The 18,281-nt window shown below is 42.9% G+C and overlaps 1 protein-coding gene across 1 annotated transcript in view; it reads right to left on the reverse strand.

Moving 5' to 3' along the window:
• PLAUR (plasminogen activator, urokinase receptor) overlaps positions 1-16,665 on the reverse strand; it is a 36,054-nt gene extending 19,389 nt beyond the window's left edge. Inside the window, exons 1-4 of the mRNA XM_089688872.1 lie at positions 16,526-16,665; positions 11,032-11,151; positions 7,670-7,816; positions 6,167-6,307 (exon numbers count right to left, since the gene is read on the reverse strand). Coding sequence (XP_089544998.1) covers positions 6,167-6,307; positions 7,670-7,816; positions 11,032-11,151; positions 16,526-16,574 — 457 coding nt within the window. The 5' untranslated portion in view covers positions 16,575-16,665. The remainder of the gene's footprint in view (positions 1-6,166; positions 6,308-7,669; positions 7,817-11,031; positions 11,152-16,525) is intronic.
• Between the last annotated feature and the right edge of the window lie 1,616 nt (positions 16,666-18,281).

Consider the following 18,281-nt stretch of genomic DNA (forward strand, 5'->3'; position numbering starts at 1 on the left):
ATTTCTTTTTTATAGTCTTTGTATGTGAACTTTTTAAAATTTGTATTTATTCCTGTTTGTAGTGCACGGTTTTAAAAAAAATATCTGTACCTGAAATATGATTGTAGAGGCATTTTAAAAAGAGACAAATTGCAGACAAAAATTATAGCTAACCCTAGTTAGTTTATTAACCCTAAAATTTATAGGTAAAGTATGTGTCTCTAAATATTTCTATTAACGCCTCAGTTCCCTTGCCACTCAATTTTTTTTAGCTTGAATTTGTTTTTTTATTTTTCATTTTTTTAATTTCTATTTTTCATTTTTTTTTTCATTTTTAAACTTTTTTTTTTTCTATTTTTCTTTGTTTTCGTAGCTCTGAAATTAAAGAGCACATTTTGGCATCTTCACTTTGGGTGCCAGAGTACCTTGTATATTGTAGCACCTTTTTAAAAGAGTCAAATTGCTGAAAAATCATGTAACCCTAAAGTTTTTAGTTACAACTTTAGTTAATCCCATATATTTTTATTCATTATTCAATTCCTTTGCCTCTTAGTTTTTCTTTTTTTTTTAATTCAGAGCTACAAAAACAAACACAACAAATAGGGAATTGAAGAATACTTTTTAAAAATGGAGGGGTAACTAAAGTTTTAACTACAAGTGCCTTTATAAAAGGGTCAAATTGCAGAAAAAAAATTATTTAACCCTAATTAGCATTTTAACATTGAAAATAGCTGTAAAATTGAGTTAAGACTAATTGTTTTTATTAACCCTTCAATTCCTTTTTTTTTTTTAAATTTATGTTTTTTTTATATTTTTGTAACTTGAAATTAAAGAGCCGTGGGGGGGGGGGGGTGTACACTTTGGAACCCTCTCCTTGCCATTTCAGCTGCATACACCTATTGCTGTATACTTGGCTATAGGCTCAGCCCTATAGATGAACCAGCCTTCGATAAACAAGTTATATTAGAAAGCTCCTTCAGCTAGTGTGACGTGAAAGGCGGGTCTTACAAACATAAAACGCAGCAATAAACGTTCTGTTTCTCTGCTATATAAACAGCTTGCAGGCAATAAAAGAAAACCATTTGCTGAGCTTCATGTGACTGAATTCTGAATCATCAGCCGACCCAGGTTTTTTAAAGGCCAACTCCACCCTAAAGTCATGTGTTGGTTTTCAGTGGTAGGCTGAATCATTCACAGTCTTCCTATATATTGTAGGCTAGTTTTCAGTGCAATAGTAGAGTGTTGTACTGTTAGCCATCGATTACTGTAGACAATGTGGTTTAAGTGGTACCATTTATTGTCTGACTTTAAATATGCACTGCTCAAAAAAAATAAAGGAACACTTTTTAATCAGAGTATAGCATCAAGTCAATGAAACTCCTGGGATATGGATCTGGTCAGGTAAGCAGCAGAGGGGGTTGTTAATCAGTTTCAGCTGCTTTGGTGTTAATGAAATTAACAGGTGCACTAGATGGGCAACAAATAGAACGACCCTCCAAAACAGGAATGGTTTTACAGGTGGAGGCCATTGACATTTTTTGTCTCCCAGCACAGTCTCAAGAGCATGGAGGAGATTCCAGGAGACAGGCAGTTACTCTAGGAGAGCTGGACAGGGCCGTACAAGGTCCTTAACCCATCAGCAGGACCAGTATCTGCTCCTTTGTGCAAGGAGGAACAGGTTGAGCACTGCCAGAGCCCTACAAAATGACCTCCAGCAGGCCACTGGTGTGAATGTCTCTGACCAATCAGAACAGACTTCATGAGGGTGGCCTGAGGGCCTGACGTCCTCTAGTGGGCCCTGTGCTCGCTGTCCGTCACCACAGAGCTCATGTGGCATTTGCCATTGAACACCAGAACTGGCAGGTCTGCCACTGGCACCCTGTGCTTTTCACAGATGAGAGCAGGTTCACCCTGAGCACATGTGACAGACGTGAAAGGGCCTGGAGAAGCCGTGGAGAACATTATGCTGCCTGTGACATCGTTCAGCATGACCGTTTTGGTGGTGGGTCAGTGATGTCTGGGGAGGCATATCCATGGAGGGACGCACAGACCTCTACAGGCTAGAAAATGGCACCCTGACTGCCATTAGGTATCGGGATGAAATCCTTGGACCCATTGTCAGACCCTACACTGGTGCAGTGGGTCCTGGGTTCCTCCTGGTGCATAACAATGCCCATCCCCATGTGGTGAGAGTATGCAGGCAGTTCCTGGAGGATGAAGGAATTGATACCATTGAATGGCCCCCACGCTCACCTGACCTAAATCCAGTAGAACACCTCTGGGATATCATTTTTCGGTCCATCCAACGCCGCCAGGTTGCACCTCAGACTGTCCAGAAGCTCAGTGATGCCCTGGTCCAGATCTGGGAGGAAATTCCCCAGAACACCATCCGTCTCATTAGGAGCATATCCCGATGTTGTCAGGCATGCATACAAGCAAATGGGGGCCATACAAAATACTGAGGACCATTTTGAGTTGCTGCAATGAAATTTCATCAAAATGGACTAGCCTGCTGCATCATTTTTTCAATTGATTTTTGGGGTGTCTTTGAATTCAGTCCTCTGTAGGTTGATAATTGTCATTTCCATCAAACGATGGGGCATCCTTACATTCTGATCTGATGTGTTTTCCTGTTCCTTTAATTTTTTTGAGCGATGTATTTTTCCCATCAAAAGCATTTGCATACCTAGATATTACCTTTTTTAAATGTAGCAGTGACATCTTCACTGGGCTGTACATAGCTGTGCAGAGAGCAGAGTTGTGGGAGGGGCCCAGCAGGCCATAGGAAACTACAGGAGGGGGTGGAGACAAGACCAGTCACCCTGCACTAAGTGAAAGAGTAGCAGTGACCGGTCTTTATTACAGGAAGGAAAAGTTTCACTCTGAATTACTGCACAGATCTGGAAGAAATACATAAAGCTCACCAAAATTCAAGGAAGATTACAAATGATAAATGTATCTAGACAATATTTGCTGATCCTGGAGTTCAACTTTTACATAAGTTGGCCAACAGAGTAAAATGCTCAGTCCCTGTCTTGTGATCCTGTGTTGTCATCCTGGCATGCAAGCAACTGATTTAGACTACAAATGGCCATTTCAAAACACATCACACAGGCACGGTCCATTGTTGAACCATCAGGAAACATAGGAGATGCAGCCATCACTGGAGTGTATATAGAAAAGCAGTGTTGCAAAAAGGCTATGGGAGATCAGCAGCACTGAGATACAACAAAAGTAGGTGCTTACAATAATAGAGTGTGTGTGTGGGGGTTACTCTTCTGACTCTTTTATGCGTGTATGTGTAAATTTCATGTTCAGCTGTTGACCTCTGTAAACAACAGAATTTTTATAAGCAAAGTAGGCAAGGAAAGCATGTAAAATACATTAAAATGAGCCTAGAGCTCCACCTACTGGCTTAAAAATGTGTGCAATATTTCTGAATATATACAGTTAGGTTCCATATATATTTGGACACAGGCACAATTTTCATACTTTTGGCTCTGTATGTCACCAATTGGGTAAAGATGAGGTGATTGACTCGGCCATTGCAGAATATTCCACTTCTGTTCCTTCAAAGGTTCCTGGGTTGCTTTTGGAGTGTGATTTGGATCATTGTCCATCTGTACTGTGAAGAGCCGTCCAATCAACTTTGCTGCATTTGGCTGAATCTGGGCTGACAGTATATCTGTAAACACTGCAGAATTCATCTGGCTGCTTCTGTCTTCTGTCACATCATCAATAGACACCAATGACCCAGTGCCACTGGAAGCCATGCATGCTCATGCCATCACACTGCCTCCACCATGTTTTACAGATGACGTGGTGTGCTTTGGATCATGAGCTGTTCCAAGCCTTCTCCACACTTTTTTCTTCCCGTCATTCTTGTACAGATTCATCTAAGTTTCATCCGTCCAAAGGATGCTTTTCCAGAACTGGTCAGGATGTTTTAGATGTTTTTTAGCAAAGTCTAATCTGGCTTTTCTATTCTTCAGGCTCATGAATGGTTTGCACCTTGTGGTGAACCCTCTGTATTTGCTCTCATGAAGTCTTCTCTTGATTGTAGACTTTGGCAACGATACGCCCACCTCCTGGAGAGTGACCTTCACTTGTCTGGATGCTGTGGATGGGTTTTTCTTTACTATAGAGAGGATCCTGCGATCATCCACCACTGTTTTCTTCTGTGGACGTCCATGCCTTTTTATATTGCAGAGCTCACCAATCATTCTTCTTTCCTCAGAATGTGCTAAACTGTTGATTTGACAACTTCTAAATGTTGCTGCTATCTCTCTGATGGATTTGTTTAGTCTTTGAAGCCTTACAATGGCCTGTTTCACTTGCATGAACAGCTCTTTTGAACGCATGATGTAGGTTCACAGCAATAGATTCCAAATGCAAATACCATACTTAGAATCAACTCCAGACCTTATACCTGCTTAATTGATGAAGACATAACAAAGGAGTAGCCCACACCTGGCCATGAAACAACTTTTGAGTCAACTGTCCAATTACTTTTTGTCCCTTGAAAAAGGGAGGATGGCTGTAATTCCTAAACCCTTCCTCCAATTTGGATGTACATACCCTCAAACTAAACCTGAAAGTGTGCACTTTCAGCCCATATATATATTGTTATATAATTATATCTTGGTAAATACCTGAAAAAAACTAAAATTGTAGCTGTGTCCAAATATATATGGACCTAACTGTATGTGTGTGTGTGTGAGGGAAATAAATATTTGATCCCCTTCACAAAACATGACTTAGTACTTGGTGGCAAATCCCTTGTTGGCAATCACAGAGGTCAGACGTTTCCTGTAGTTGGCCACCAGGTTTGCACACATCTCAGGAGGGATTTTGGCCCACTCCACTTGGCAGATCCTCTCCAAGTCATTAAGGTTTGGTGGCTGATGTTTGGCAACTCGAAATTTCAGCTCCCTCCACAGATTTTCAGTTGGATTAAGGTCTGGAGACTGGCTAGGTCACTCCAGGACCTTACTGTGCTTCTTCTTGAGCCACTACTTTGTTGCCTTGGCCATGTGTTTTGGGTCATTGTCATGCTGGAACACCCATCCACGACCCATTTTCAATGCCCTGGCTGAGGGAAGAAGGTTCTCACCGAAGATTTCATGGTACATTGCCCTGTCCATCATCCCTTTTGTCCTGTCCCCTTAGCAGAAAAACACACCCAAAGCAGAATGTTTCTACCACCATGTTTGACAGTTGGGATGGTGTTCTTGGGGTCATAGGCAGCATTCCTCCATCTCCAAACATGGCGAGTTGAGTTGATTCCAAAGAGCTCGATTTTGGTCTCATCTGACCACAATGCTTTCAACCAGTCCTCCTCTGCATCATTCAGATGTTCAGTGGCAAACTTCAGACGGGCCTGGACATGTGCTTTCTTGAGCAGAGGAACCTTGCGGGCACTGCAGGATTTCAATCCTTGTTGGCGTAGTGTGTTACCAATTGTTTTCTTGGTGGTCCCAGCTGCCTGGAGATCATTGACAAGATTCTGGGATGATTCCTCACTGTTCTCATGATCATTGACAGGCCACGAGGTGAGATCTTGCATGGTGCACCAGACCTAGGAAGACTGACAGTTGTTTTGTGTTTTATTCCATTTGCGAATGATTGCACCAACTGTTGTCACCTTCTTACCAAGCTGCTTGGCGATAGTTTTGTAGCCCAGTCCAGCCTTGTGTAAGTCTACAATCTTGTCCCTGACATCGTTGGACAGCTCTTTGGTCTTTGCCATGGTGGAGAGTTTGGAATCTGATTGTTTGATTGCTCCTGTGGACAGGTGTCTCTTATACAGGTAACAAAATGAGATTAGCAGCACTTTCTTTAAGAGACTGCTGCTAATCTCCGCTCTTTACCTGTATGAAAGACACCTGGTAGCCAGAAATCCTGCTGAATGATAGGGGATTAAATACTTATTTCCCTCATGAACATGCAAATCAGTGCATCATTTGTTAGACATGCATTTCTTTTGAATTTGTTGTTGTTATTCTGTTTCTCAGTGTTACAATACACCTACCATTCGATTGTTAGACTGATCAATTCTTTGTGAGTGGGCAAACATTCAAAATCAGCAGGGGATCAAATGCTTATTTCCTTCACTGTATATATATATATATATATTTTTTTTTACAATTTTTATTTTTAGTCCTAACTGTACCAAATGAGTACACACCTCTGAGTGAAGTGGTGATGGAGACCTCAATGCAGGTTTTCTGGGATGGCCCACATCTCAACCTTGGATGACCGCTGCCCCCACAAGATGAGGGATTTCCTTGACATGCCAGACACTCTATCCGTGGATCCTCTCCTAGATCTGCAATTAGTAGATGGTGGTTAGTACTCTTGGCTTGAACCCCTGGAGTTATGGATTATAAAATTCCACCAGGGATGCTATCAGCATGGAGCTGGTTTGGTTTCCCTCTGTATGCAGGTTTTACCAGGGTGCTCTGCTTTTCCTGCACACTGAATGGGTAGTCAACCTTCACCTTGATCTTGGCGTCTGTAGTAGAGACTGTAAACTCCTTAGGAGGAGAAGAGCAGAGTGATGACACATCAGTCTTCTGCTGCTCCTGTGTTTTAGCCAAGGCTATAGACAGGAAGGTGACCTAGTTTTAATGCAGAACTGCACTACAGTAACCCACCTGGCTATGTTGTTTGAGATGACTATATATAGCCCTTGTTAACCTTCTTTAAAAAAATCTGCAGTAGATTGCTTTTAAGGGGCATTTGACAGGCGGTGTGGTGACGATATGTCACCACCTCGCAGCCTGTTTTAATCCTGTAAATGCTGCACCACTGCATGCGTTACACATGAATGTAGGGCACTTTAAGCTGAGTGGTCAGCTGTCTGCCAAGGATTGAAATTTAACAAAAGCAAAAATGTAATATATTGCAGCTGATCAATCATTAGATGTGGTGGTTGCATCAGTTTTCCTCTTTTTAGTCTTTTTTTCCCCTCTGTTTTCACCTGGTAATCTGGCCAGTGACACACCTTCTGTATTAGAGTGGCCCCACTCTGGATGAAGGAACACAGGAGGCACCTTTAGACAGCAACATTGTCAGCCTGAGGGAAGGGGAGTGTTAGATGTACTAGCAGATTTAGATACACTAACAAATTGAAGCCAAACTCCAGCTAATACTTTATAATCTATTACCGCAAGTACAGTTTTTTTTCCTTTTGGGATAAAGGTCTTACATAAATAAATGAAAGCTGATCATTGTAAGCACCCCTGCCAGTATTAAATGGTTTATTCCCATCCCTATAACTGCAAGAGAGCCTGTTCTTCTGAAAAACAACAGATTTACTGGCTGGATCACCAAATGAAAATAAAAGAAAGAAAGCCTGAAAAATAAACCTAATGTAGCCATCACATCTAAGAATCGGTAAGCTGCAAAATAAGAAATGTTTGCTTTTGGGTTTAATACTAAATAATATATTTAATAAATATATTTTAAATATATATACATTTAAATGATGCAGCCACTGAAGTTAAAGCCCCCAGACTGCATCATTTTTCCAGGCCATTGAATCTGTGGGCAATTAAACAAGGATGTAGATGACAACCTCTATGAAGTCAGTGATGACAGCTCCAAATTTCTATTCTGGCTGGTTCCTGATTTGTATATGCTCTTGTGTGGCCAATCCTATACATGTTTATTTAGAATCAGTGCTCACCTGGCATCAAGTGTTCATTGCACAATTCGGTGTCACAGCACAGGACGGTCTCCTTGGTGTCAATGAATTGTATAGGACCACTCTGGGTTTGGTTACATGTCTGCCCAGTAGAACATCCCTTCACCAACACATCTCCATTCAGCTGATCTAGAGGTGAAAATAGTAGTAGTTACTCTATATCCATAGACAGAACACCCCTTGATGCTGCCCCCATCCCTTTTTACCCTTGTAAGTAATGGATATGTCACCAGCACTGTATTGAGATGCTTAGAAAACCAGAAAAGCAGCAGCTCTCTGGCCCTTTAATCTCATATTTTGCAAGTAAGCTTATGGTTTTGCTGCTTAACCCATCTAATGACAAGGTGCTAAAAGACAGGCAGGAGCTCCTTCCCACCGAATCTCTGCTAAAAGACGGGCAGGAGCTCCTTCCCACCGAATCTCTGCTAAAAGACGGGCAGGAGCTCCTTCCCACCGAATCTCTGCTAAAAGACGGGCAGGAGCTCCTTCCCACCCAATCTCTGCTAAAAGACGGGCAGGAGCTCCTTCCCACCCAATCTCTGCTAAAAGACGGGCAGGAGCTCCTTCCCACCCAATCTCTGCTAAAAGACGGGCAGGAGCTCCTTCCCACCCAATCTCTGCTAAAAGACGGGCAGGAGCTCCTTCCCACCCAATCTCTGATAAAAGACGCGCAGGAGCTCCTTCCCACCCAATCTCTGCTAAAAGATGGGCAGGAGCTCCTTCCCACCGAATCTCTGCTAAAAGACGGGCAGGAGCTCCTTCCCACCCAATCTCTGCTAAAAGACGGGCAGGAGCTCCTTCCCACCCAATCTCTGATAAAAGACGGGCAGGAGCTCCTTCCCACCCAATCTCTGATAAAAGACGGGCAGGAGCTCCTTCCCACCCAATCTCTGCTAAAAGACGGGCAGGAGCTCCTTCCCACCCAATCTCTGCTAAAAGATGGGCAGGAGCTCCTTCCCACCCAATCTCTGCTAAAAGATGGACAGGAGCTCCTTCCCACCGAATCTCTGCTAGCAGACAGACATGAACCCCTCCCCAATTAATCTCTGCTAACAGACAGGAAGGAGCTTCTTCCCAATGAATCTCTGCTAACAGACAGGAAGGAGCTTCTCACCTCTGGATCTCTGCTAACAGACAGGAAGGAGCTTCTCACCTCTGGATCTCTGATAACAGGCAGGGGCTCCTCACCTCTGGATCTATGATAACAGGCAGGGGCTCCTCACCTCCGGATCTCTGCTAACAGGCAGGCAGAAGCTAATCCTGAAATTTTGCTAACAGACAGGAAGGAGATGATCCCCGCCAAATCTCTGCTAACAGACAGTCAGGAACTCCTTCCTACTCAGTCTCTGCTAACAGACAAACAGGAGCTTCTCACCACTGAATTCCAGCTATCAGACTGGCAGAAGCAGATCCCATGAAAGGCAGAAGCTGCTCCCCTACTGAATCTCTGCCAACAGACAGGAAGGAACTGATCCCTGTGACAAACCAAGTTGTTCCTTGATTTGAAGTTAAACGAGAGCTGTCAAAATGTGGTTGCATTCCACTTTTCTTCACATCAAGGGGGGGTTGCTGGGATGTCAAAACACGTCTGACCAAGTCCCAGATACAATTTTCTATAGGTATTACTATCTCTGAATACCTACCTATTACAGTCTGTGAATGTGCATATTATTTTCCAGTGTGAAATTAGCTCCAGGATGAATATAAAGATGGCAGGTTTCTGATGTCTATTTTACCTAGGAGGCTAAGGGGTTCCATTTGCCTTCTATAGGTCTATTTGGACTTGAAGCGATATAAAATAAACCAAGGAAAGTAAATATGTCCTTACTATGGCTGTGCTGTTATTATTTCATGAGTACTTAAATACACCGAAGTTTTAGAATTTTGGATGGTAACCAGTCCATCAGGGATGTGGAATGCTGCGGTATTTAAGATAGGTGGAGAGCTGCAAGTGTCTGTTAGTTCTCAAGATTGCTCAAGCTTGCAAGGGTGATGGTTTTATTAGGGTTTCCAGACTGAAATGTGGATTGATTAATGGAAAGGGTCTGTGTGTGTTCAGTCAATGGACTGATGAGAGATGTCTGCATGCAACTACGAGGTTGTGGATTGTGTAAACTGGAGGAGGAGGGAGGCGTAAGGTCACTACAGCTGTGTCTCTGGTTCAACACAGAAAAGATAATAACAAGTAAAATGTAATGGATGAATTTTGAACAACATGGCTGCCACCCACATAGCCTGTCATGTGGAACCCACAGGGACAACCTGTCCCAGTCAGTAATGGACCCTGCACAATGATACATTGCCTTACGGACCAGAAGGGTACTGTACATATCCAGGGTAGTGACTCTCAGCTGAGAGTTTGAGTCCTTGAAGGCCCTTTGTGGTAAAACCTGCTATGATAGTTGAAGATTGGATCAGCTGGTATCCCCTACCCTGCTGTAAGTGACCCCTACTAGTGGGACAAGGATTGTGGTGGCCAAAGGGATTTTTTTTTTCTATTACAATTGTGCGCGAACATTTTCATACCCTTAGATTGTAAGCTCCAAGGAGCAGTGCCCTCCTAACCCTCATGTATTAAACTGTAATGTCTCCCATTATATTGTAAAGCGCTGAGCAAACTGTCGGCGCTATATAAATCCTGTATAATAATAATAATAATAATGCGCCCAGTACGTACGACCATTACAATCCCCACTGAATCTCTGCTAACAGACAGGAGTTGATTTCCACTGAATATCTGATAATAGGAACTGTTCCTTACTGAATCTCTACCCACAGATTCTCTGCTAAAAGACAGCTTTGATCTTATCCTGAATCTCCGCTAACAGACACATGAGTTGATCCCCACTTAATCTCTGCTACCAGACAAGAAGGAGCTCTTCCCTACTGATTCTTTAGTAACAGGTAGGCAGCGCAAGCTTCTACCCCCTGTGTGTCTTTTAAAGGGCAACACAATCTCCTCCCAGCTATAACTCTGCTAATAGGTAGACATCACAAGCTCCTCCCCACCACAATTCTGCCAACAATCAGATGACACAAGTCCCTCCCCACTGCATGTCTGCTAATAGGCAGGTAGGGAGCAGAAGCTTCACCCCAAACACATCTCTAATAATAATAGGCAGTACAAGCTCCTCTCCATTACTTCTTTAATAACAGACAGCCATCACAAGCTCCTCCTCCACTTACTGCATCCTAACCCCCAGGGAGCACATGATCCTCTTCTAATCATATCTCTAACAATTATGCTGTGTTTTAGATATGAACATATCAGCATAAGCTCCTCCTTCTTTATGTGTGACAGCAGCAATCAGGTGCATGTTTTACATGAGGGGTCTGATACTCACTCCCATATGTAAAAAGAGAGGAGGAGCAGTGTTGATGAGTGCTCTCACAGGTTTTCTCCACCTGTTCCTCATGGGCGCGGTCTGGCAGGCCATTATAATTGAAACACCGGAGACTGGAAGCTAGAAGAACAAGAAACAAAGCATACATTCACAAACATTAAAAAATATACGCTATATCCAAAAGAATAATACTGGGCTATTTCACCAAATAAGGCTTTAATTTGGTATTCACTTTTTATCATTCCTGCCCTAAAATATATTATTTTTACATTTTTGTTGTCTTATATTTATAATATCTGTAGTAACAAAACTATTTTGTTTTACCTTTTTCACATATGTATGTTTCAGTATTATTAACTGGCTTTCCCCCAGGATTACCACCACCCTTCCCTATGCTTTTCCCGCAATATATTTTTGAAGGTTTCTAACTTGGCGTATATTTGGACATATTGACTATTTTGTTGTTCCTTTATAATTTACAGTATACTTCATATTGCAGATGCTGTATAAATGATTGCATTTATTATTTTAAAATGTAATGTTTCAAAAAAAAAATTCTTATTATTGATAAATGGTATAAAGTATAACTAAAGTCAATTTTTGTTTCCACTTTGGATAGAGAAAGCCCTGGTTCAGATTGTTGCGACCTGTGTGTAAGCAACACATTTGTTTCAATGGGCTGTCCTACCCATAGAAACGGGAGGGAAAAAGACTCTGACCTTTTTTAAAAAAAGTCGAGCTTCATGGTAGTGTGGCCAGGGGCGGACTGACCATTTGGAAACTCAGGCACTGCCCGAGGGCCCGGGGTCAGTAGGGGGCACCATGAGATGCCCCTGGTACCTTTTTCATAGGCTTTTTTGACTTTGGGCAAGGACACAGGGGCCCCATGATCCCCTATTGCCCGGGGGCCCCAAGAGTTGTTAGTCCGCCCCTGAGTGTGGCACAATGCAGTATGGCACGCATCACATTTGCCAATGCGTGGGGGTAACAATGGCATCCCCGCACATCTGCTAAAAGGAAGCACGCTTTTCTGCGGGTTGGGAATGTATGCGATTTTGCACACATTGCCAACTTGTAATGATGTGAAAGAGGGTTAAGGGAAGGTTATAACCTTTGTAATATATTATATTTTCATTTTAGGGATTAGATACGCTGTTTGGGAGAATTAAGGCTTAATTGGTAATTTTCCATATTGGACGAAGTATGAGAGAGTTGATTTATTTGCCACCTGGGATTGGGGAGATTTGCTTTACCTTCCTGTTCCATAACCAAAAAAGGAAAAAAAAGGGAAAGCAAATCCCTTCAAAGTGAGAAATTCCCCTGGTGTCACCATGGGGAGATTTCCCTTCTATTACTGTTCTAGTGACAACCTAAAATGTGGGATTTTCATTTTCAGTGCTAAAGGTTAGCAGGGCAAAAGGTGAGGGTGAATCCCCCTACCTTGGGCACAGACAGCAATAAAAGATGATAAGGGTTCTAATCCCTCTCCACTCTATCCAAGACTAACAAAAAAAAAGGTTTGCCTTAAATTATACTTTAAATACATTCAGTTTCGCAGTTATGGTTGAGAAGTCAAGTCAAATCACTAATCATCTAACGTAGCAGAGCTTTACTGGGTCTTAACCAGGGGCGGACTGACAACTTATGGGGCCCCTGGGCAATAGGGGATCATGGGGCCCCTGTGTCCTTGCCCAAAGTCAAAAAAGCCTATGAAAAAGGTACCAGGGGCATCTCATGGGGCCCCCTACTGACCCCAGGCCCTCAGGCAGTGCCCGAGTTTCCAAATGGTCAGTCCGCCCCTGGTCTTAACTATCTCTAAGGCAGGCCATAGACAAGTTGAAATCCGAAAGTTTGGTTGAGCGAAAAACTTAATCAATTGATTTCTTTTTCTAATAAAAATCCATTGTGTTGGATCAGGCACTTTAGATTGCTGCACGAAAATCATGTGTCGCAGCTGGCACACTAATGATGCAAAAAACAGACAATTCGACATTTTCGTTTGGTTTTTGCATTGTCTATGGTCTTCTTAAGCAAGCTCACATTTGACAGTTACTAAATGGTGGCATTTATTAACCAATTAGAACTGAGCATTATGTCCTGTAAGACACGTGTGATAAGATAGAGGGAGTTTTGCAAACCGGAACCTTACAATAAGATGATGGAATATAGAGTTAAAAAAAGTTGCTGTTTAATCTGCTTATCTTTCCTTCCCTGGTTCCTCCCTACCCCCCTCATCAACATGCTAAAAAATACTTTACGGTTTCATTACATACTGTTGCTTATTTTAGTGACATCATCACTGGGTCCCTGTGCTTCTCTGCGCAATGCAGGCAGATTATGGCTGGTGGTAGGGGCCAGCAAGGGGCTATACATAACTTCCTGATAACTTCACAGCATTTGAGGTCAGATTTAAGCCTATGGGAGGAAGCTATGCTGTACTTTTTATAGAAGGAGTTCAGCAAGGGCTGTCACTACAACTCAAATAAAAAGAGGTGGGATTTAATGATGTTTTTTACTTTCTGAGTAACAATGGAATTAGTGTTTACTAGAAGGTGACTTGACATCAACTTTTCACTCAAGGTTTTACAGTCTTGACTATTTAAGCCCTGTACACAGATATGTATATACTGTATATTTAGTGGAGATAATAGTGCACAGTCATTGTATCCAAACATTAAAGGATAATTGCCTTACTGGCAATAGAAAGCAATGCAGGCTTTTATAAACCTCAATTTACTTCTTTATAGATCTTCACTGTAGCAATGCAGAGAAAGTGCAGAGGACCTGTACTGGAACAAACATGACCACTACCATGGCTGGTTGATCCAATGGCTTCAATACTTGAAACACCGACCTTTGTTCCCAACATTACAAGGAGGCTGATGGCACACGGGAAAGTCTTCCAGTGACCTCTATGGAATTGCTACCTCGGTGGCCTCGAAAGTTGTCAAATCTTGATCTGATCTGAGCCAGCCACTAACTGGCTCAGCTACTGAGAAAAAGATTCCACAAAGGCAGGCTCTTATTATTCCTGACACCGACGATTTGTTGCAAGAGTCCAGATCGCCAATGTGCCATCAGCTTTACCTGGAAGCAAACTCGGAGGTTTTGTAGCCGGAGACAGCCTGGCAGCTAGCATTTGCAGGAGGCCAGTGATGGATGCTTACATACTTCCACATAGGCCGCATTCACACCTAAGCATTCCGAGAACACTGGAAAAAACACGCACGTTTCCAGAAAAGCATGAAAAAACACAGCCTAATGTGCATTATTATTATTATTTCCTAATGGCACCCCCAACGCAGGTAGTAGTCCCTTGTGTTGACACGCAACAATATGCAGAATACTTCATATTGCAGACGCTGTTGGTGTAAAGGGACCCTTTTCCGAATTACAACCAATATAAGGTGGCCCTCCTTCAACTGGCCACCTATGTGGGTCCTTTTCCAATTTATCACCAATGTAATGGGGCTTTTCTCTTACTGGCCACTGCTGGTCACTGGGAGATGGTTCCCCCTTAGGGGCCCTTCATTCTCTGACCACCAATGCATGAAGATTCTTTTTCAGCTGAACACCGGCTAGAGGGAGCCTCCTCTATACCACCCATAGTGCTTTGCACAGAAACATAGATATGATGAGCACATACAAAATTGTCATATAGAGCCATTCCGGGTGTTCTAGGGATGTTACGTTCAGTACTGGAACAGGTTTGTCCATCTCCCAGGGCAAGGATGTGGAACTGTCCCCACCAGGGGCAGACTGACAACTCATGGGGCCCCCGGGCAATAGGGGATCATGGGGCCCCTGTGTTTTTGCCCAAACTCAAAAAAGCCTATGAAAAAGGTACCAGGGGCATCTCATGGGGCCCCCTACTGACCCCAGCCCTCGGGCAGTGCCCGAGTTTCCAAATGGTCAGTCCGCCCCTGGTCCCCACTCTCCAACTGCATATATCCATGCTGTAGAATGGGTGTACAGCCCTGAGCCCAATGTCTGCCCCCTTGCTCTGGCTGCCCAAGGAGTGTGGACTGCACAGGTGTGGCCAGTTGCTGGCTTTCTAGCAGCTAGAAGGTAGTTGCACGTCGCATGCAGGGATTGTTTTTGTGTCAGTTTGGGCAGATGGGGTACAGAGTAGGCATGTTGAAGCACTAGCTGGCAGAGTAAACATGAAGCGACACCCTGGGCGGCCTACCCTTCTGCCCACCCCTTGTCCCAGCCCTGGGGACATTTTTTTTATTAACTGCTTACTGCCACTGCCTCCTGGTCCTCTAAGAGTCTCTAAATGCCAGTAGATGGAGTTGGGCATTCTGATCACGTATCTGCTGTGATTGGCAGACACAGTGGTCACATAGTTCCATAGTTAGTCTGGCTGAAAAAAGTCCATCCAGTTCAACCATAGACAAAAAAATTATAATCCTATACCCATAGTTGATTCAGAGGAAGGCAAAAAACCCAGCAAAGCATGATCCAATTTGCTCCCGCAGGGGAAAAAATTCCTTCCTGATCCCCCGGGAGGCAATCGGATATTCCCTGGATCAACTTTACCTATAAATGTTAGTATCTAGTTATATTCTGTGTATCTAAGAAAGAATCCAGGACTTTTTTGAAGCAATCCACTGAGCTGGCCAGAACCAACTCACATGATCGAAAAGCTCCCGATCACAAGTATTCATAGGGAGCTTTCTGGTACCATTTGTTACTATGGGATTGTGCAATAACGTGTTTACCTAGAGCCGCCCAGCCTGGCGAGAGGCCGCATATATGCACCAGGTCGGTGGAAAGTGGTTAGTATCCCTACAATGTACTGATCATGCTAATATATATGGGGGCAGCACAGTGACTAAATGGTTAGCACTTCTGCCTGGCAGTACTAGTGTCGTAGGCTCGATTCCCAACCACGGCACCTCCTGCCTGGAGTTTGCATGTTCTCCCTGTGCCTGTGTGGGTTTCTCCCAGGTACTCCGGTTTCCTCCCACACTCCAAAGACATGCTGGTAGATTAATTGGATCCTGTCTAAATTGGCCCAAGTATGTGTATGTATGAATGAAAGTTAGGGACCTTAGATTGTACGCCCCTCGAGGGTTAGGGACTGATGTGAATGTACAATGTATATGTAAAGTGCTGCATAAATGGACGGCGCTATATAAGTACCTGAAATAAATAAAATTAAAAAAAATAAATAATATACTTTGAGAATCATTTTTTAGCAGGGGTTCCCTGAGACCTAAAGATAATTTTAAGGCCTCTATGGTAAAACGGCTGAGAAGACCTTAGATTGTAAGCTCCTTGGGAGCAGAGACTGATGTGAATGTATAATATATGTAAAGCTCTGCGTGAATTGATGGCGCTATAGAAGTACCCGTAATAAATAAATATGACTGGCTTAGCCAATAAAAAAAGCCTGAGAGCAGTCAAATGGCGCCTCGTAATATCTATAGCCAGCTTTATTTCCAAATTGGTGAGTTGGCCACCAATAGTATAGTAAATGGAGACTTACCCAGACACACAAGGGTGTTGAAGAACACGGAGTGGAGAATTAGCCTCATAGCAGTGCACAGCCTGGGTGACTGATGAAGATGTGGGTGTCAGCTGGCTGGCTTACAGAGGTGATCCTACATATAAACAGGTCCTTCTGCTCCTTTTATGGGAAGACTTGGGAGGGGTGACATCGAGGGCGATGGTTTTTCTACTGATACCTGCGAGTCTAGGCTTGATATCTACATCATTGCCAGACTATGTCCTAATTGGCACTCTATTGATTAACCCTATCATTTAAAGGGGCATTGTAGCTTTATTGTTTTTTATCTTGTATATACTGCGTGTATTATTTTGCATATTATGTATTTATACATCTATATAAATACATCAATAAGCCATGACATTAGGATCGCTGACAGATAAAGTGAATAACATTGATTATTTCATTACAATGGCATATGGAGGTCAACAAGATATATGAGGCAGCAAGTAAACATGTTATCTCTGAAGTTGATTTGTTGAAAACAAAAAAAAAATGAGCATTGCAGTTTTTTATGTATAGGGCGATGTAGCCATAGATCAGTCAGGGTACCCATGCTGACCTGTGTCCACAGCCAAAGGTGCCTACAATGGGCATGGGAGCATTAGAACTGGACCATAGAGCAATGCAAGAAGGTGGCCTGGTCTGATGAATTCAAGAATGGCTTGAGGAGCACAACAATTAATCTGAGGAGTTGATTTGGCCTCCAAATTCTCAATACAATCAAGAATCTGCGGGATGTGTTGGAAAAACAAGTCCAATCCATGGAGACTCCACCTCACAACTTACAGGACTTGAAGGATACCATAGCATACCTTCAGAGGTCTATGGCGTACATGCTGTGATGAGTCAGGGTTGCTTTGGTGGCAATAAGGGGACCTACTGAATATTAGGTGGGTCATCATAATGTTATGGCTGATCGGTGTGTATATATATATATATATATATATATATATATATATACTGTACATACACTCACCTGCCACTTTATTAGGTACACCTTGCTAGTTCCGGGTTGGACCCCCTTTGGCCTTCAGAACTGCTGCAATTCTTTGTGGCATAGATTCAACAAGGTTTTGGAAACATTCCTCAGAGATTTTGGTCCATTTTGACATGATACCATCTCACAGCCGCAGTATTGTTGGCTGCACATCCATAATGAGAATCTTCTGCTCCACCACATCCCAAAGGTGCTCTATTGGATTAAGATCTGGTGACTGTGGAGGCCATTGGAGTACAGTGACCTCATTGTCATGTTCATGAAAGCAGTCTGAGATGATATGAGCTTTGTGACATGGTGCATTATCCTGCTGGAAGTAGCCATCAGAATGTGGGTACACTGTAGTCATAAAGGGATGGATATGGTCAGGAACAATACTCAGGTAGGTAGTGGCATTTAAACGGTGCTCAATTGGTAATACAAAAAGGATAATTGGAGCGCCTTCCCTATGCAAATAAGCCAAATACCAGCTACTGTGCATTATAAATAAATATAAATTAAAATGTCCTCTTAATATTTAAACAATAAGAGTCCATAAAATTGATAAATATCCTCATTTTGACACCTGGCTCCGCCTACACGCCTATCGTCACACCATGTGATTTCCTCAGTAGGATGTGGCCAGGGGGTAATATGCTCTGCATATAGCGGTGTCTGTTTACAATTGCCATGAAAACAAGAGTATATTATTACCATCGCTAAAACAATATGTTTACCATCACAAACACTTTATCA

Source organism: Staurois parvus, unplaced genomic scaffold, assembly GCF_062004578.1.
Source record: "Staurois parvus isolate SC_StPar_1 unplaced genomic scaffold, SC_StPar_1.0 ptg000457l, whole genome shotgun sequence".
Lineage (NCBI taxonomy): Eukaryota > Metazoa > Chordata > Amphibia > Anura > Ranidae > Staurois > Staurois parvus.